Source organism: Podarcis melisellensis (genome assembly GCF_964234715.1).
Source record: "Podarcis melisellensis genome assembly, chromosome: 14".
NCBI classification, from domain to species: domain Eukaryota; kingdom Metazoa; phylum Chordata; class Lepidosauria; order Squamata; family Lacertidae; genus Podarcis; species Podarcis melisellensis.
Genome location: NC_138546.1, coordinates 17,970,880 through 17,990,078, shown reverse-complemented (window position 1 = coordinate 17,990,078; position 19,199 = coordinate 17,970,880). Strand labels below are relative to the sequence as shown.

At 45.0% G+C, this 19,199-nt stretch overlaps 1 protein-coding gene across 4 annotated transcripts in view; it reads right to left on the bottom strand.

Annotated features, from left to right (window-relative positions):
• Window positions 1-19,199, bottom strand: part of DNAAF8 (dynein axonemal assembly factor 8) — an 87,602-nt gene that overhangs the window by 16,012 nt on the left and 52,391 nt on the right. For 3 of the 4 annotated variants that reach the window (XM_081887912.1, XM_081887910.1, XM_081887911.1), the window contains 9 exons: window positions 17,005-17,152; window positions 15,675-15,806; window positions 14,177-14,374; window positions 13,138-13,470; window positions 12,554-12,616; window positions 12,176-12,229; window positions 9,389-9,558; window positions 4,051-4,246; window positions 2,032-2,126 (listed from right to left, as the gene is read on the bottom strand). In XM_081887912.1, the coding sequence (XP_081744038.1) occupies window positions 2,032-2,126; window positions 4,051-4,246; window positions 9,389-9,558; window positions 12,176-12,229; window positions 12,554-12,616; window positions 13,138-13,470; window positions 14,177-14,374; window positions 15,675-15,806; window positions 17,005-17,152 (1,389 nt within the window). The remainder of the gene's footprint in view (window positions 1-2,031; window positions 2,127-4,050; window positions 4,247-9,388; window positions 9,559-12,175; window positions 12,230-12,553; window positions 12,617-13,137; window positions 13,471-14,176; window positions 14,375-15,674; window positions 15,807-17,004; window positions 17,153-19,199) is intronic. The other variant, XM_081887909.1, reaches the window with a different exon arrangement.

Here is a 19,199-nt window from a genome sequence, read left to right as displayed (position 1 = left end):
GATTCCATATTCTTTGCTACTGCAGTACATAATAAAAAGTTGATTTCACTCTTAACGCCAACCTTGCACTGTTTGCCTTTTTAAGGCTACACAAGCACACACTGAGTAACACGCATCTATTTATCACCTTTTTAAGAGACAACCGGGGGGGGGGGGATGGGGGACAGCAAAACGAATCCAGGTGTTGAAAGGAAGAACTATGTGAACCAATACAAATGCGGAATAATAGGCACTCATGACAGTCAACCCAAAAGGCACCCAGACATCAACCCTGGCCAATGGCCATGCTTCTGGGACTAACTTTGTTTTTTATATTATTATTATTATTATTATTATTATTATTATTATTATTATTATTCCAAGTAAAGATACAGATCAAAGCACTAGAGAAGCCTGAAAAACTGTTTGATCAGGGACACTGGAGGGAGAGAGTAATGACTGTGTAAACCACGGGCAAGGATAATTTTACACCATGCCTCCTGGGGTCTGAGCAGTTGTCTTGGTACACAACCTAAATTTCATACTCCATTATCTGTGCGTGCGCATGCTATGAAATCTGTTGACTTTCAGCAAAGAAAGAAGGAATCTAAATGGCACATACTTGGCCAGTGAATTTCATTAACGGTGTAGATTCCTGGGTCTTTGGCCCATTGCTGAAAGCCTCTAAGGGAGGTTCACACAAACACCCTCTTGCGTTGAAAGATGTGGAACAGACACAAGCGGGTTGTGGGTTCGTGCTGCCTGGCTGTGCCCTCACCATGCCTGCATTACTGGGTATTTTGGCTGCCATGGGTCTAGAGCTGTAAACGCGTAAGAGCTTCTCCACATCCTGGGGGTTCCTGGGCCAGTCTGGGTCCTGCCATCATGCCTGGAAGGGTATAGAGCTGCCTCAGGCTAAGGAAGACCATTGGTCCATCGAGCACAGTGTCATCTGCACTGAATGGCAGTGGGTCTCTAGGATTCCAGACGGGATTCATTCCCACCCCTACCTAGAAATCCCAAACCTACATGAAATGCAGGCACTCTGCCGCTGAGCTATGGCCCTCACTTTTGTGCGTACATCTACAAACACAGGGGGTCGCTTCACGCGGTTGCTGCATGCCACCCAGAATGCACCTCAACGTCGGGGGCAGAGCAGGCAGGTTGGCACAGCCCTACAACACTCACACACACACAAACATCCACATTCTTTCAGTGCCCAATAAGGTTTGTCTGAAAACTCCCTGCCTGCAGAATCCGTGAGAGTAACTCAGGCTTTGCCAACCTAGTGCAATCCAGATGTTGTGGAGAGCACCAGGTTGGCAAAGGTTGGGGGGAGGGGAAGAGAGTAAAAAGTTGTCAAGAACAACATTGGAATCAAGGTCACTTCCAAACAAGGCAGCATCACACCCCGTGAACAGAATACCTTGCAGTTTGGTAGAGGGCAGCGATGGAGAGGGAAACTCTGTAGGGTCAAGGATTTCAGCACCCGTTTACAAGCTAAGCCAAGGTCCTAGTCCTTAAGCCTCAAAAGGACATGGGCAATATATTTTGCTGCAATGTCAGAAGCCGAGTGCTGCCGGATCGGTTGAGATCTCTGCTTCTCAATAACCAGGACTGAGAAGCAGCAAACATCTCTGTGGCCCCTATAATTTCCTCAACTGATCCAGATAACCAACCCTCTGCTTCCATTGGCACAGAATTTCATGTTGTGGTTTTTTAAAAATCCACAAGGGAAACACAGCCATTTGGGGTGTGGGGTGCTGGGACTTTGAGCCACCCACGGTCACTCTGTCAAAGGGTCCTTGAGGAAAAGCTAGATGCCGACCTGTCTTGGCTGGGGAGGGCGGGGTATAAATAAAAATTTATTATTATTATTATTAAAGGTTGGAGCGGATGGTAGCCTTTGGCTAGCTGTGTTTGGAAGGCGTGTTTGGATGAGACTGTGGGAATGGAAAAGATAACAGATGCAAAAGGAGGTAAAAGAGAGAAATCAGATAGGTGAGAGCTCCAGCTATCGAGGATGAACATCAGGAATGAGGAGGGTCCTACCTCCTTTCCCTCCAGAGACGGGGGCCCAGCCCCACACAGCCCGTCTGGAAAGAACAGCTCCACATCCCGCACAGCAACCCAATACGATGTGGAGCCTAAGAGAGATAAATACAAAGAGATGATTCTATCAGCCCATGAATTAAACATTGTCTCTGTTCCTGCTCCTCTCTCGGGATGATTGATGGCACACAGATTCCTGGAGAAATTGCTTTAAAGGGCAGCTGTTATACACTGTAACAGCAAACATTTAAACCTATTACGCCGAGAACAGTTTCATTGTCTCCTTGCTATTTTGACTTCACTCTATTGTGACTCGGCTTGTTCTCCACACCAACACAATGTCACCGTTTTCTTCCTCTTTGCAGCCAAGAAATAAAGTGTTGGAAAACTCAGAGCAGGGCATCGAGCGAAGCTGCTGCAGATACCTGGCAGGGGGTTGCCTGCTGAATGCGGCAGAGTTATCAGGAAATGAAATCATTTTGGCGCCTCGGTCCAACATAATAACACTATCTTTAGTTCTTTTTCTCCATGTGTAAATAGGAAGGCCTGGATACATATATATATTTTCATGCCAGTAACACTGGAACGAAACTCAGTAGGGATAAGGCAAACAACACCCTCTTTATATGTCTCCAGGATCTGAAGGCTTCCCTACACATTCAGGGAAAGTATATGTGGCACTTTGAAATGCAGGTGGGAAGATGGCTTACTTGAGAATTGTTCCACATGGGACTTTCCCTACCTGCAGAAAGCTAGCGTGTCAGGGAGAAAGGCTAACCCAATTTTCTCCCTGATGTACTAGCTTTTTTCATGTGCAGGCATAGTATAATCACCATCATTATCATGGTGAAGGGCCATGGCTTACAGGGAGACCTCCTTGGAGGTAAGGTAAGCTATAAATATAACAACTAACTACAGCAACACTCTTCCTTTTGGAGCTCAAGGTGGTGGCGTACATTGCTTCCTCCAATTTATCTACCGAAACAGCCCTGTGAAGCTAGTTAGGTCGAGAGACAGTGACTAAGTCAAGGTCAACCTGTGTGCTCCATGGCTAGAGAGGAATTTGAACCCTGGTCCCCAAGGTCCTAACCAGGCACCCTCGCTACTATACCACACTGCCTCTCTCCAACTTCTTCTCTGTGAACATGGAGACTGAGCAGGAAAAGCCACCCTTTAATCTGACCCACTTCCACGGCTGACAATGCACAAGCTTCTGTCTCCGTAGAGAACAGCTCTAGGCAGAAATGGTGTGCCCGAATGAAAGCTCTGTGGAGCTGAAAATGGGAGCTGTCACCCTTAGTAGCAGGACTCTGCAGAGGCCGTGTGTCCCTTAGCAACAGATCTGGGTGAGGAGGAGCCTTGCCATCTCTGCCCGGAGAATTGTTCCACAGAAATGGGCTTCCACCTTGCTTTTTGGGAGGAGGGGATGCTGTTTACCAAAGGGAGACGATTCTAAGCTGTGCCTGTAATGAGACCACGTGACTCTGACACCCACCATGTCAGGAGCCATGTTGGACAGCACTTGCTTCTAAACCCTATGCATACTTACTCTGGAATAAGCCCCAATGAATTCAATGAGACTTACTTCGGAGTAGGGATGTCAGAGAATTCCCACCAAAACGAGAGCAGAAATTACCAAGGTTTGTTTAAGTATCCCACGTCTGGAGCAGAAATGAATCTAGTGAATAAGGTGGGTATTTGCTGTTTGTTTTAGTCCACAAATGACACACAGTTGATTACTTGTTCCCATTTGAATTACATTTCCTTTGCGTTTAAAATATAAGTGTGTGAAATAACACAATTAATTGTATGAAATTCTGCCACAGCAGACAGTGAGACAAATTTTGTGTTTTTTGTCAGAAGCTGAACTGCAGCAGAAGGGAAACAGAACTGCATGTTATAAACACAGGTTGGAACAGAAACCAATTCCTTCTTACATCTAAATAGCTAGAATCTTTCCACCAAAACCACTTATTTGAAATGGGAACCTTCTGAGCAATCCTAAACAGACAGGCTCACCATAAAACCCATTATGGATTAAGCTGTGGCCGTACTGAGCTCTCCAAAAGAACTGATTAGCTGCTTGAGCCTCCTTGGGGTCTTCAGGGCCTAGCAAGTCCAGGAGCTTCTTCACTGCATTTTGTCGCTGAAGGCAGAGGACCACGGAGGAACCTGAAGTTAGGTAGCTGGAGTGAGCCTCTAAGGCAGCAGGGTCCTGGGCAGAAAAGAAAAGAGAGACTTATAGAAGCTTTGCATCCTGGACAGAAATAGGGACCGCTAAGCTAAGCAAACATGCAATAGCTAGCTAAAGCCTAGCACACAGTTCCATGGCAGCGAGTGACAAGAAAAAAAGGAGGTTTAGAAAAAGGAGAATATTTTATACCCAGTTGGACATAAGGAGGGGGGCTGTTGAGTCAATCAAGTGATGGGATAGGCAAATCTGTCAATTTCAGTTTCTCTCGTGTCTTCCTTTTTCCAATCTCAGATTCAGTTCTTTGCAATTTCCACATCTGTTTGCTTTTTTTAATATAGGGGAAAAAAACAAGGCTTCTCATGAAACATCTTCAGAATTTTGTGCAAATTTCTCCCATTATCTGTGCATGCAACTTTACTGATAACAGCAGGATGCAAACTCTGTTTCCATACTGGCACGTTCTCCTCAGCTTGCATTGTCTCAGGGCTGCTGACCCACACAGCAACCTGGCCATAACATGAAAAGCAGGCATATTTAATAAGGTATGCCCTTTCTTTCTGGTGCCACATCTTCCATGCGCAGCCAGCCAATGGCAAGTCCCACAAGCCAGTGTCATACTCTGCCTGCCAAGAAGCTTGAACCAATGTGCTTTGGCAATTTCCTGCTTTGTCAAGAGCTAACAAGGGAGCTGCCTCTACATCCTAGAGTCAGTTCCCACCCGGTCAGTCTACCTGCTCAGCTGCAATGAGCACAGGGCAGACAAAATAGAGTTGTCCTTCACACAGTGCATAGTTAAATGATGGAATTCACTTCCGCAAAAGGCAGTAACGGCTATAGGCTCTTATGATCTCATGTAGCCCTCTGCACTGCCAATTTTTGGAACAAAGGAGGCTGGGGCACCAGAATAAGGGGCTGCCAGGGCTAGGATCAGGATGTGTAGCCCTTAGCTCTCTGCCTGTTCCTGCATAATGTCTGGCTTGTTGTGTTTAAGGGTGCTCCTCACCACTTGGGTCTAGCGGCCTGGGAGATGTTTCATGGGAAGGACCATAGCTCAATGGTAGAGCACATGCATTGCATGAAGAAGGTGCCAGTTTCTGTCTCTGGCACCTTCAGCAGGAAAAGGCCCAGGTAGCAGGTGAATCTGTAATGAACCACCAGGAATGCCGGGGAGAGCTGTGAAGGTAAAAGGAATGGCTCTTTCCAACAGGAAGAGGCTCTATTCAGATAGGGATTCTGGTCACATCCACACCATCCACGCTTATACCACTTAAACAGTCATGGCTTCCCTCCACAAAACCCTGGGAATTGTAGTGAAGGGTGATGACTTGTTAGAAGATTTCTCACAGTTACGATTCCCTACACACTTAGCAAACTATTTATTTGGGACTGTTGAAGTGGTGTAGGAGTACTTTAAACGTATGATGAAACCTCTGCTTAGGCAACAATAAGCCTTCCACACCCCTGGCTTGTTCTGCCTCTTGGCTTCACCAGGATTGAACAGTGCTATCATGTCAATGAAAGCTGATGTCCCCCAATTCTGAGATCTAGACAAGCCACACCCCCTGGCTCTGCTCAACTTTCTCTATCTTGACTCTGCCCATAGGCATTTCTTTCCCTGTGATGAAACCAATGCTCAACTCTCATTTCTGACCCACCAGTGTCCCCAACTCTTAACATGTCAGCCCCACTGGCAAGCAGTGCTTTTCCTCTATAGAATATGAATCGTAAGATTTCAATCAGTTTGAGAAACTCAAATGCTTCATAAATGATTCAGCATCAGCATCATACATTCTTGTAAAACTAGATCTCTAATTTAGTGGTTTGGGACTTACAGAGAGCTGTACATAAAGATTAAAGATACATACAGATTAAAGACTCCCTAAGAAGATGCAAGAGCCTTGGCTTGAGCGGGGAGATACTCCAATGTGAACGACGCCATAAAGTCTTTACATACATAAATGTTTTAGGTAGCGTGAGGATATTGAAAAAGAAACTGAGGAAGAGATGTTGCAATTCTTGGGAGGCTGAACGAATTTGAGGGCCACAGCTTTATTGCATTACATTACATTAAGATATGTATACCCCAACCTTCTCTCATAGCCTAGGAACATACAAATGCTCTACCGCTAAGCTGTGGCCCTTTCCCCAAAACATAGGAAGCTGCCTTCTATCGAGTCATTGACACACCTAGCTCAGTACTGTCTGCACTGACTGGCAGTGGCTCTCCAGGATTTCAGAAAGGGGACGATCTCAGCCCTACGTTGAAATGGGAGGGATTGAACCTGGGACCTTCTGAATAATCTACAACCACAGCCTTTCCCCTTGGAAAGTTTCGTTCTCAACCGAGGGAACCTACGAAGCTGCTTTATACTGAATCAGACTGTTGGTCTCTCTAGCTCAACAGGGTCTGCAGTGCCTGGCAGACTCTCCCAGCTCTACCTGGGGAGGCTGGTGATCCAACCTCGATTTTTCAGCTTGCAAGGCAGGTGCTTTACCACTGGGATACAACCCTTCACTGTATTGAGTCAGACCATTGGCCTGTCATTACTGTTTGCACTGATGGGCAGTAGGTCTCTAGGGTTTCAGGCAGGGGACATTCCCAGCCCTAGCTGGAGATGCTAGGGATCAAAGCAGATACTCTACCACTGAGCTATATGAAGAATATAAAAGATCTCTGTCGGATGACTGTGATAACCTGCTTCCTCATGATTCATAGCCGATTGCTGATGATAAAGAAAACCGAACCATTTTAAAAATTCTACTTATTGATAGCTTGCATGAGTCACTTTTTCACCATATGTTACATAAGTGCTCAAAGTGGCCTAACAGTAAACCTGAAAATAATCTTTGTATTAGAACATGAGGTCTCCAACCAGATGTCTGTGGGAAGCCCTAGGTGCAGCAGCTCTCGAGTGAGGCATACTGCCTTCAAGAGTGTAGGTAGCACATTTAGCCATTGTGGCTGGTGGTCATTGGTTAGATTTATCCTCCTTGAATTTGTTAAATATCCTCTTTTAAAGCCATCAAGATGTCCTCCACTGCCTCTTGTGGGGGCAAGTTCCATAGTTTAAATATGCATTATGTGAAGTACTTAATTTTGTCTCTCCGAAATCTTCCAATATTCAGTTTCCTTGGATGTCCCTGAATTCTAGTGTTAAGAGAGGAGAAAGGCTTTTCTCTTCCCATTTTCTCCATGCCTTGCATAATTAATACACCTCTATTATGTCCCCTCTTACTCACCTTATAGTATAATTTTGAAATTATATTTAAGAATCCTAGGCACCAGCATCATTATATATATATATTTTAGCATCCAGTTCTACCATAAACTTTTTAAAAAGTTACTAGATATCAGCAATAGGTAGTATCTCATGTTAGTCTTACTCAGAGTAGACTCATTGAAGGGGCTTTGTCCATTAATTTCAGTGAGTCTGCTCTGAGTAGTATTTAGTTGGAAACAACCTGTTGTATTTTTGGAGTAAGGTGCCTTACTGATATTTTATCCATGTTATTTCTTTCCCAGAGTTAATTCAGGAAATTACAACATATTAAGAGGCAGAAGGGAGAAAGAGCTGTTATGTATGAAGAAATAAAATAGGATCTGAAGAAGGGTAAGGCAGCTACATACACTTATGATATAGGCCTTTGCAACGCAAATCAATATTTTATAAAGCTGTGACTCAGATTTATAAGAACTTTAGGGTGACTTTTCAAAATTAAGCATGGCTATTGATCTGCAAGGAGAAGTATTTCAATGGTTAATATGATTAGAAAGCCACAGCAATGCATTAGATTATGCACCGGGTGTCCAAAGGCCAGGAGGAGTGACTCAGAATGTCTATATTGATGACGAAGATAGAAAAAGAATAATGATCGGCTCAGATTGCTGCAGATCACAAGACAAATGACTGCAAATGAAACTCGGTGTCAGTGTGTGGTGTTGACTGGGCTCCTTCTGAGGCCCATGGGCTGCTGAGGGGGTGCCCTAACATGAGGAACTAGAGAGATCCTGTTTCTGCTCTGCACAAAGATCTAAGCATTCCCTTGGATCATGAAAATCTCAGGCAAGTGCAGCTGCAGTGGGACAGCTGGCAGCCCCTCCTACTGGGAACTGGGAGATTGTGTCACCCCACTGGGACAGTCTTCAACATCTCAGTGGGAGTGCTATCCAGTGGCTTTTAGAAAAAGCAGTTTAAAGGAGATGGTTCACCGTTTAAAGGGGGTCAACTGAGAACATCTTGCCTGAAAGACCCCAAGAACCTGGGGCCAACTCTGGGAACTCTGGCAATCTTTGTGCAGTCATACTCTCAGGAAGAAAAGCTGTGTTGCTTTTAAGGGGAGAGGAAGTGAGCAGAACACACTGATGACCTCTTGACCGAGTAGTCATCCCAATTTGCATGCACAGGGAGGCTGTACAAAATCAGCTGTTTGCTGAGTGTTCATTCTGATTTACTCGTATGGAGGTTACATAGCACCACATCAAATAATTGTCATTCCACAGTTTCCATACATTTCCTCCTCACTTTTCTTACTGCAAAAAGTCTGGACTTTTTGGGAAGCGAATTTGTTCCTCAAGGACACTGAGCTCGCTTTAATTGCACGACCTGAATTTTCTGCCTTTGAGCTCAAAACACATCCCAAAAACAGCAGCGGTCTGGAAGCGCTCAAAGAAAATTGGAAGAAGAAAGCAGACAATCAAACACAAAAGGAAGGTGGAGGCAAAGAGAGAGAGAAGGAAAAATGCAATAATAAAAAAATGAAAAGTAGGTTCCATGCTGTAGGTTGATATTAAAATCTGGGTCTGAGACCTGAAAAGACTAGCATTGTAAATGACATACAGAACTCTCGTTATGCCCAGTTTGTCCACCTCTCGAGTTCTGTAGTCTCTCTACTCTTGACAAATTCATGGAGGAGGCTAGCCATGGCTACTGACCTGATGGTTGATTCCTCTGAATGCCAGTTGCTAGAAACTGCAGGAGGGGAGAACATGATTGCAGTCAGGTCCTGCTTATAGTTTCCCATGGGCACCTGGTTGGACTAGATGGGCCAGGCTCTTCTTATGTTATACCAATGGCTTATCCAGCCCAGCCCCCTTTTCTCACAGTGCCCAGTCAGATGTATTGCTCTTACGTTGATGCCCTTTGGTCTTTTATTCCAACAAACCTGCTTAGCTTCAGATGAAAGGAGTGCCTTGACATCTTTTGGGGTGAGATCTATGTGTTTCATTCCGACCAGGCTGAATTTCTCTAGATCCAGTTTCCGGAGGATCCTTGCTAGGTTACGGGTCCATGTGCCTGGTTTGAGCAGCAGCACAGTGCAGAGGATTTGGGCTCCTGTATAAAAGATCAACAAAAGGAGGATGTAAAGGTATTGCACTATGGAGCATTGTACCAGCAGAACAATGGCCTAGCTCTCCCAGGGGCGGGGGAGAGGCAATAAACCAGTGTGTTGATTCTAACAAGTTGTGTGCTGTCTGCAGGTGGCAGCAGGTCACAGAATGGAAACAGTGTAGAAAACTTTGCCCCCACCACACCACATGCCTCTCCAAAGATTACCCCTAGGGAATGCAGACTCCAACAGGCATGTTTCCTTGTCCCTGATTTAGTTCTTTCCAAATCTGGCTCTTCACACTGATTCACAACCTTGATTTTTTTAAAAAAATAAAACCTGCTATGTTTTTTGGGGGAAGCCTTTACAGTCTTTCTAGCAAATGTGAGTCATATGCCTCGATAGACGTGGAATTTAATATTTCACGATTGCCTTCAAAAACTTATATATTTTTTAGATTTCTTGTAGGCAGCATATGATCTAGTCATAACATTCATTCAGACTAGTGAGAATACTCTGTGCTGGGAAATGATGTCATTTGTCAGTGTCTCTTCTAAACTTGCTTCTTGAGGTTTGTAACTTCCTTCCCTTGAGTGTCTTGGATTGCTTTTAGCAATCTTCTCCATTCTTTACAAGATTTATTTAGAGGTAAAGTAGCAGTTTGCCAGCACACTTTGCCAGCTCACAAGGGGGCTTTTCCAAAGGAGTTTTCACAAAAGCTCCCACCCTCGTTTTCATCGCGTTTTGCCACCTGTCCATAGTTTGGCAACAGAGATCATTAAGCTCTGCTTGGCTTTTGATCAATGCAGAGTGAGGAAAGCATGCCCTCACTCTGCATTGGCCTCATGATTACGCAACACAGCCAGTGTGATGAGGATGTCAAAAGTAAAATCACAAAGAGAGCAATGCTTTTTCCTCTCACTGTGGCATCTCATGGGTAAAAACCCCAGGTTTTCAAAAAGGCAGCAGCAGAAGTGTGATCACTGCTATGGTTAAGTGGTCAAACACTTTGCTCTTGTTTACAATTCTGCAGCAAATCACAGCTTGCAAAAAGAACAGCGATTTATTTATTTTTTGCAAGGTGGAGGGATTGCTCATTCCTAGTAGACTATTTTTAAAAGCTTTTCTCTAAGTTTCTTTGCTCAATGTTACGCTATATTATTCTATAGGAACTGAAACTCTGCTCCCTAATACGAATGCATGAAAGCAGATGGGCATTTGCAACAGAAATGGGATGTATAACTGTTCCCTCTGCCAGCCATTTCTTTCCTGCAACCCCTTACCCAGACTGTTTTTCCTTCAGCCAGGCTTCCTACCAGTCCCAGAGCCCAGCTGGAGGAAACCGGGCAAGGAGCAGCCTCCTGCTGCTTCTCTGAAAATCACCCCGGTCAATTTCTGTATTGTATTTGAAACTGTTTTTATAGATGTAATTGTTTTAACTCTTCTCCCAGATGCAATTGTTTTAGACACATTTTTATGATACTGTGAAATCGCTTCCAGCTGCTTTGCAGGAATAGAGTCATAAATGAAACAATATAACATAGCATAATAAACTAATGTTAGGTTGCAAACACAGGGTTGGAAATCCTAAATTTGCTGCATCGTGACTAATTCTGGCTGGAGACAAATCTCCAGTTCTGTCTTTTTCTCGATTAACATATTGACTAGAATTTTAGGGCTTAAAAACAAAAACCCCACAATGATCAATGCTTTATCTTTATTGATCAATAGGCTGTCCCATATAAGAAACCCATTTTTAATTCTGAGACATGAAGTAGCGGCTGGTGCCCATTTGGGCTGGTGGGACAGTAGGCCAGGAGCCCAACCGTAGGGGGAACCAGAGTCAATGACAGGCAGAATCCATACCCTCCAACATTTATCCAATGAAAATAGGGACGTCCCATTCCATAATTTTGATTTTACTATTTATACCCCACACATTTTACTGGGTTGCCCCAGCCACTCTGGGCAGCTTCCAACATATATAAAAACATTATAAAACATTACTAAAACCTCCCTATACAGGATTGCCTTCAGACAGCTTGGGAGTCAAATAAATCCATACACTCCAACATTCCTCCAATGAAAATGGGGACATCCAATGGAAAAGTGGGACATTCTGGGAGCAAATCAGAAACCAGGACAGCTTCTCTAAATCAGGGACGTCCCTGGAAAATAGGGACACTTGGAGGGTCTGATAATCAACTCCTCCTCCTCCTCTGTTGAGTTTTATGAGGAGAGCATTAATGCCAGGGCCAGGGCCAGGGCTGGCTGCAAGTAAGAAGGCAGGCAGATGGTGGCTGGCTCAGGGCAGACTGAGGTTGGTGAGAAAGTGCCCTATTTTCCCAAGCACTGGAGACATGTGCTTGGCTGAAAATAAGCAGAGCAGCCAAAGAAGTAAATTCCAGGATGGCAAGCTTGATGTATATTCTCTTCTCCAAAGAAGTAAATTCAGGCAAAGGAAGACATTCCAAGACAGCATGCAAGGTGCCTCTCCTCTGGCCTTATTTAAGTCCACTTAAGTTCCGTGTTTTTAATGATGGAGCCCTCTTTGCGCAGAATTTGACAGATCCAACTTTCCCCAAGAAAGCAGCAGGGCCTGCTTAGCCTTGGCATCCTTACCAACTTGCATGGAGCAGAAGAGCAATTCTGCATGGCTTGCGTGAGTCTCTCCTGCTGCGTAAGAAAAGTGAAAGGACTTTAGTGCACAAGAGCAACAACAGAAAGGGTTCTCGTCATGGAGTTGTACAGTGGCAGACATTGCCGACAGAGCTGAGGCGAATCTCTGTTCAGAACTTTTTTGGGGCTTGAAAGTGGGGATTCCAGGGATGAGCAAAGGGTTTCATAAAACTGCCTCCTGCCTGACCACCTTGTTTCCGGGGGGGGGGGGCAGGGGGGCGGGGAAGTCAGCGATCTTGGAACCCATGACTTCCTGGTAGCAACTTCCAAAAATAAATTTATGTGATGTGTTGAAGAAGTGGATGCAAGGTCAAGTCTTACCTTCAGACTGGGGGTGCTGTGGAGGAGGTGGCAAGTACTTCAGGGCAGGTCGACGTTTGGGATCTGGAAAAGGATGGAGATGGGCATTTTGTGAGGAAGAAGAAAAAGACAAAACATCCACAGTGGCTTTTTGGCAAAGAGAACAGTAGCCAAAGGCCTATCCAAACAACAAATGCAAAGACCTCTGAGACATGCTTGTTCTTCTAAAGAAAGGCCTCTTGCAGGACGGCAAAAAAGAATTTGGTACAGTGGTTACAAGTGTCAACTGGAACAGAGCGGACGTAAAGCAGGAGGCCACCAGCAGGTGGAGCCAACTCATTCTACTTTTGCCCCTATCCTTCTCCCTGCCATGAAGCCTGTGGGAAAGGACTCTTGGTTTATCAAATGCTTAGAAAAAATTAGGCAATGCACGGTCACCGTCTCAAATGGCAGGTTAAAAACGGTGAAGTGTAAGAGCAGAGTGTCTTGCATTAATTAGCAGAAAGGGTACCATTGGGTTTTCTGACACCAAAAGAAGCTTCAGCCAAGCCATGGTCTAGATCAGCTCCATTGGTGAAGGGAAAGAATGAAAATACTCTACCCACCGCCTACAAAATCCTTCTCTGTGAAGAAGAGGACTGCCTGCCTGAAGGCCGTCTCTGGGGTTGATGACATCACTCTCTGAAGAGAGCCGGATCCAGAGCTCACTTTGCTGTTGTGCGGATTTAGTGTTTTCAGGATTTCGGCAAGGACCACAAAGGCACCAATCCTCCGCAGCACACAGACGAGGGCAGGGCCGCTCATAAGCGCATCAATACTTGTTTGCCAGCGTTTGTCTCCCACTTCGAAGGGTGTGGTTTCCTTAGCCTGTATCCGAGTGAGGTGGGGCAACCACTTCAGAGTGAGAAGCTCAAATGGCAGGTCCAAGTCTTCCAACACTGCCGAGAGAGACATGGCCAGCAGGAATTACTGTTTTGCCCCTTGCGGAATAGTCCCTCCCCTGGTATCCAATCACAGTATGACTTTCCAATCTTAACTTCAGTTCTCAACCTTTGCACATCGGTTTGCAATTTTTTAAAAAATGTGTTCGTGAAACTTCATCAGGATTTCTGGGCAAATTTCTCCTAAACTTCGCATGTGTATGCAGTTTTGTCAAATACACACATTTTTGCAAAGCAATTTCCCTAAATAGAATGCATTTTAATGTCAGTTTCACCAACTTTTATGCAATATTAGGGTGGGGAAATATATCCATTTCAGTGACTCCACATTTTTTGCTAATTATTATTATTTAATTCCTCATGAAAATTCACCAGCACTGTATTGTGAATTTCTCTAATGCACACCTTTCCCTTGTGCAATTTGGCCAAATATACACCTTTGCAAAGCAATTTCCCCCAAATAGAGGGCATTTTTGTGCACATTACTTGGCCAGAGAACTACATTGCAAAATTCAAAGAAGTGTGACTTCTAAAGAAGGGCTGTGTTTCGGTTCATGTATTGTTTTTGGAAAGCACAAATTAGATAGGTTCACCTTTAAAACGAACTGATTGGAATTTCTGCCCTGTTCCTAATCACAGTGCATATAGGGTTTCTGCATCAAGGCTATGTTCTCTATCACACAGGCTCTAAGCTGGGAATGACCTGGAGTCTGAGCAGGCTGCTTCCGGTAGCCTAGTGCAAGGATTTGGTGAAGGACGCTGCCTGCGCTTTTCATGGCTTCCTTTCCAGTGAAGGTCAACAGGACCACTTGTTCCATTTCGGGCTCAGAGGCATACATCCGACTGTGCAAAACCTCCAGAGGAATATTCGAGGGATCTGGCACAACACTAAAATTGCCACCTGCAAAAGAAAAGTGGGGGGAGGAGGAAACTTTTTTTACTGCAGAGGAAACCTACAGCTCCATTTGCTGCAGGACAGATGTGGGGGAACCTTTGGCCCTCCAGATGTTGCTGCACTACAACTCCCATCATCCCTGGCCATGCTTTCTACACCTGCTGTAGAAAGAAGTCGCTGTAGAAATATGCTTCAGTTTCCATTTGGGAGTCTGCTCCAGGCGCTCCCATCTTTGAAGGTTAGGCTATCCCAGCCAGGGGGCTTAGCTAGCTGCACACTGGAGAGCCAGTGTAGTGTAGTGGTTAAGAGAAATAGATTCGTAATCTGGGGAACCGGGTTCGCATCTCCACTCCTCCACATGCAGCTGCTGGGTAACCTTGGGCCAGTCACACTTCTTTGTAGTCTCTCAGCCCCACTCACCTCACAGAGTGTTTGTTGTGGGGGAGGAAGGGAAAGGAGAATGTTAGCCGTTTTGAGACTCTTTCAAGTAGTGATAAAGCGGGATATCAAATCCAAACTCTTCTTCTACTTCTTCTCTGGCACCCGGAGCAGCGGGGGCAGGGCGAGCCACCCACGTGGACCCCCCGTGGCGATCTGCGCATGGGGGTGCCATGGCGAGCTGCCCATGGAGTCCACCTGGCAGACACAAGCCCCACGCTGCCGTTTTGGGCAGCGCAGGGCCCCGAGCCACCGCATCACTTCCAGGAGAGACGTGTGGCGTGCTGCAGGCCAGGCCCAGTGGTAAGTGCCACGCACCACAGTGTTCCATTTTGTCACCCCCTCAGGGATGACACCTGGGGCAGCCCACACCCCCCACAGCCCCCTTCCTATGCCCCTGATTCCAACTATGGAATAGCCTTCCTCATATATACTCAGCATCTACTCTGAATTATTTTAGGGGGCAGGGGAAACCCACTTCTATTTACTAAAGCCTTGTCGGGTTTTCATCATGGCTGACAGTAGTGCTAGCTTTTATTACATTGCAATTTCTCTTGGCATTGGTAGCCTGAAAGGAAACCGAGATTATAAGAGAATGTGCACACAGCCTTCTTTCTTTTTGTGATCAGGTGGACTAACCACTAAGGAGACCACTTAGTGTTATGTCTAAAGCTTGGAGTGAAGCTTATTTTGCCCAAACCAACTAACGTTGCTAAACCAACAACAAAACCTGGTTTATGACTGGCTGTTATGCGTGAACATGGTCACTGGTTGGGTTCAAACATAATGTGAAGCCATGGATTCTTCGCCACTAGCTCCATCTTCAGATGCCTAATACTTAACGGATTATGTCTGTGCTGTGACGCACCCAGTTCCTGCAGCAAACTGTCGGTATAAGGAACCGCATGAAAACACAGACCGGGTTCTGGTTCAGCATGGGAGTGCAAACTGCTTTGAATGTCCTCCAAGAAACCTTTCTCTGCCAGTGCACTCATAAGCCCTAGGTTAAAACAAACAAATGAAACAGAAACAAATTATAAAGAAAGAGATGGTTGAGTCCGCTTATGGTACAATCTAATAGCAATGTCATTATGTATGATATTCCTGGCTCATATTTCCAATTGCCCATTCCAGAAACCTCATAGTACAGTAAGTGCATGGTATCTGCGGTCGATGTCGTATTAACTGTGCCATACAAACATTTGGAAGCCACAGCAATCTTCTGCTGTTGGCACACCACAGAGGCTGATGGAAAAGATGGCTTTGCCATTACTTTTATGAGGCAGGGTTTCAGCAACCTGCCAATCAGAGTGCTGGTTCGAATATGATGTCTTTTTGGCCAAGGATGAGCCGTATAAGTTACTGCTGAGTTTGTATACATGATTCTTTAAAAATGAAATTATACATATGTGTGCATACATACACTAATGGATAAATACTGCCTTCTGCAAAGCAAAGATAAAACCTGCTGCATCAGATCTAATTTAGGTCCCATCAGCACTGTGCATTTAAAGCAGTATCATACCACTTGAAAGAGTCATTGCTTCCCCCAAAGGAATTGTAGTTTGTAAAGGGTCCCAACAAGGAGACACCCCTCGCAGAACTACAATTCCCAGAGTTCCCTATGAAGAAGGATTGACTGTTAACCCACTTGTTACTACAGTTGTACACTGGAAGTTGTATGGAATCTGTTCCAGAAGTCGGTTTGACTTCCAAAACATTCAGAAATTAAAGCACAGCTTCTGATTGGCTGCAGGGAGCTTCTGCAGCCGATCAGAAGCCCCGTCGGACGTTCGGCTTCCAAAAACAGTTTCCAAACTGGAACATTCACTTCCAGGTATGTGGCATTCAGGAGCCAAAACGTTCAAGAACTAAACTGTTTGAAAACCAAGGTACAACTATATGTTACTCCACCCCATTTATTTCAATCCAAAGGAAAGGCAATGCAAACCGAGTGTGCGCGTGATGTAATCAATTACGTATCATTTGTGGAGTGAAAGCAACAGCAGCAGATACTGATTGTATTTACTGGATTGATTTCCATTCTGGACATGGCACGAATAAGTGAGCATTGGCAATTTCCACTCCTGTCTCTGTTTTCCTTGCAATTATCAGGCATCCCTAGTGTGTACGCTAAGCCTGCAGGACAACTGGAGGGACCACACTTTCCCACCTCTCGTGCTCATGCTTTTCTTTACCTTTGAGCAACGCAGGGACATGATGGCTGGCATTTTCCTTTCTCAACAACAAAGCCAGGCAATGCACACGTGTTTGGCTGGGTAGTTTATCCTCCAAGAAACTCCTCTCTGGTATATATGAAGCCTCACTACGACAAAATACAGTTACCTGAAATGACACAAGCCAGCAATTTTCGATCTAAATGGCAAGGCAACCAATTTATGAAAAAGTGCTGAGTGTCAGAATGTTCCACTGGGCACTCGCCATCTGAGCAAAATCCTCCCACACAAGAATTTCAGCAGTTCTGCAGCCTCCTGGAAATGGACTCAAAATATGCCACTAATGTATTATCTTCAGAAAACTTAAATTGAACACTGATCATTAATGGGCTAATTTTAAGGCTTGCTACATTAGTCAATCATTGCAGAGGTTGAGGTGACTCTGCCATTGCGATACCACAATATGCTCATGACTCTGTGCTGGTTTCACAATGATATTAGGCCTAGTCTGCAAAAACGGTTAAAAGCTGTTCTTGGGTTGTACCACTTCAGACTGCAAGCAGCTGACTGGGTGGCTGGTTTTCCACAACCCACCCCACATTCCGTCAATATCTCCTTACATAGAAAAAAGACCCCCTTGCACACCAGAACAAGAAACTTTTCCCGGATACGTTAAGTTTTCTGTGTACAGATGCTCTTATCACTGAACTATGGCTCTTCGCCAAAAGATGTATTTCTTTCTTTATATGATGATATATACTCTTCTAGTTCTTACACATCACTTAGAACAGCTAACAAGATTTGAAATCCATTATAAAATACAGTAATGTTCTAAAAATAATATTATAAAAAATTGAGCCACTGCAGTGTAATAAAAACAGAGATGGGCGCAGGAGATTTTAAAAAGCATCAGATAATTACATGCCCCCAAAAACCTGCCTCAACACCCACAAGCATCTGGTTGGCCATTGCGAGAACAGGATACTGGACTAGATGGAACATGGGCCGGATCTAGCAGGGATCTTCTCATGCCCTTAAATATGCTGCCCTTTTCCCCAGATAGGAAATCCATGAAATCACTGGGCCCCTGACAACCAAGTTCCCACCACCACCACCTACGGCTTTTCAATACTTGCAGGATGCTCTACTGTTGGACTATGTCTCCCAGGCCAATGGGCTTGAGGACATTTATTACCCTTGAATTTTCATCCAGACAGCTCCTCAAACATTTCTTGTGGTTCAGGCGATGATTCAGCGCGGTGATTCATCATCGCATTTACGTCGGTGTGTCAGGAAGCTGCCGCTTGATGATGCAAGGTTGTATTATGTGCCCAAGTGTTCGTCTTGTTGCCTTTTCATCCCACGGGAAACTTTAAATGTCTGCAAGCTTGTCATCAACAATATGGGATCTCCTTGGAAAAGCAACATCCTTTTTGTGCCAATTTCAGGGGCTGATTTCAGTTTGAGAAGATGTCTTGCTGTCACAAGTGGATCCTTAAGCAGAGTCTGCCACCCTCCAGCTGTTGGAACTAGAATTCCCATTATCCTTGACTGCAGCCCATGCTTGGTGGTGCTGATGGGAGCTGAAGTTTGGCAATGTCATGAGAGCCACAGGTCCCCCAACTCTGCCTTAAAAGTTGTGACCCTATGATCCTGTATCCATTAAGGGTTGGAATCTAGTAGAAGAGGCTGCAGAACCTTCCAAACCAGTTCCTTTGTTAAGGCCATGGCTTTAGCTGGTTTCAGGTTCAATTCCTGGCATCTCCAAGTAGGGCTGAGAGAGATCCTGGCCTGAAACCCTGGTAAGCTGCTACCAGTTAATGTAGACAGTACTGAGCGAAATGGGCTTTGTATAAGGCAGCATGTTCCTATCTTTTCATTCATCAATGCATGAAGCACATATGTGCTACATGGCCAGTGTTTCCACACCCTGCATGTGCAACAGAGTGCATATATTGTGGGAGCTTTGTAATAAGGACAGAATAAAAAACTGGAAGAAAACTATTTCCCATGCCTTAAAAGCAGAGATGGCGAACCCGTGGCCCTCTGAATGTTGTTGGACTCCAGTTCCCATCACCCCTGATCACTGACCATGCTGACTGGGGCTGATGGGATTTGGAGTCCCCAAGATCTGGGCTGCCACAGGTTCCTCATTCTTGCCTTAGAGGGAATAACCCACTTTTTGCAACTATGTTAGGAAATTGGATGTACACACA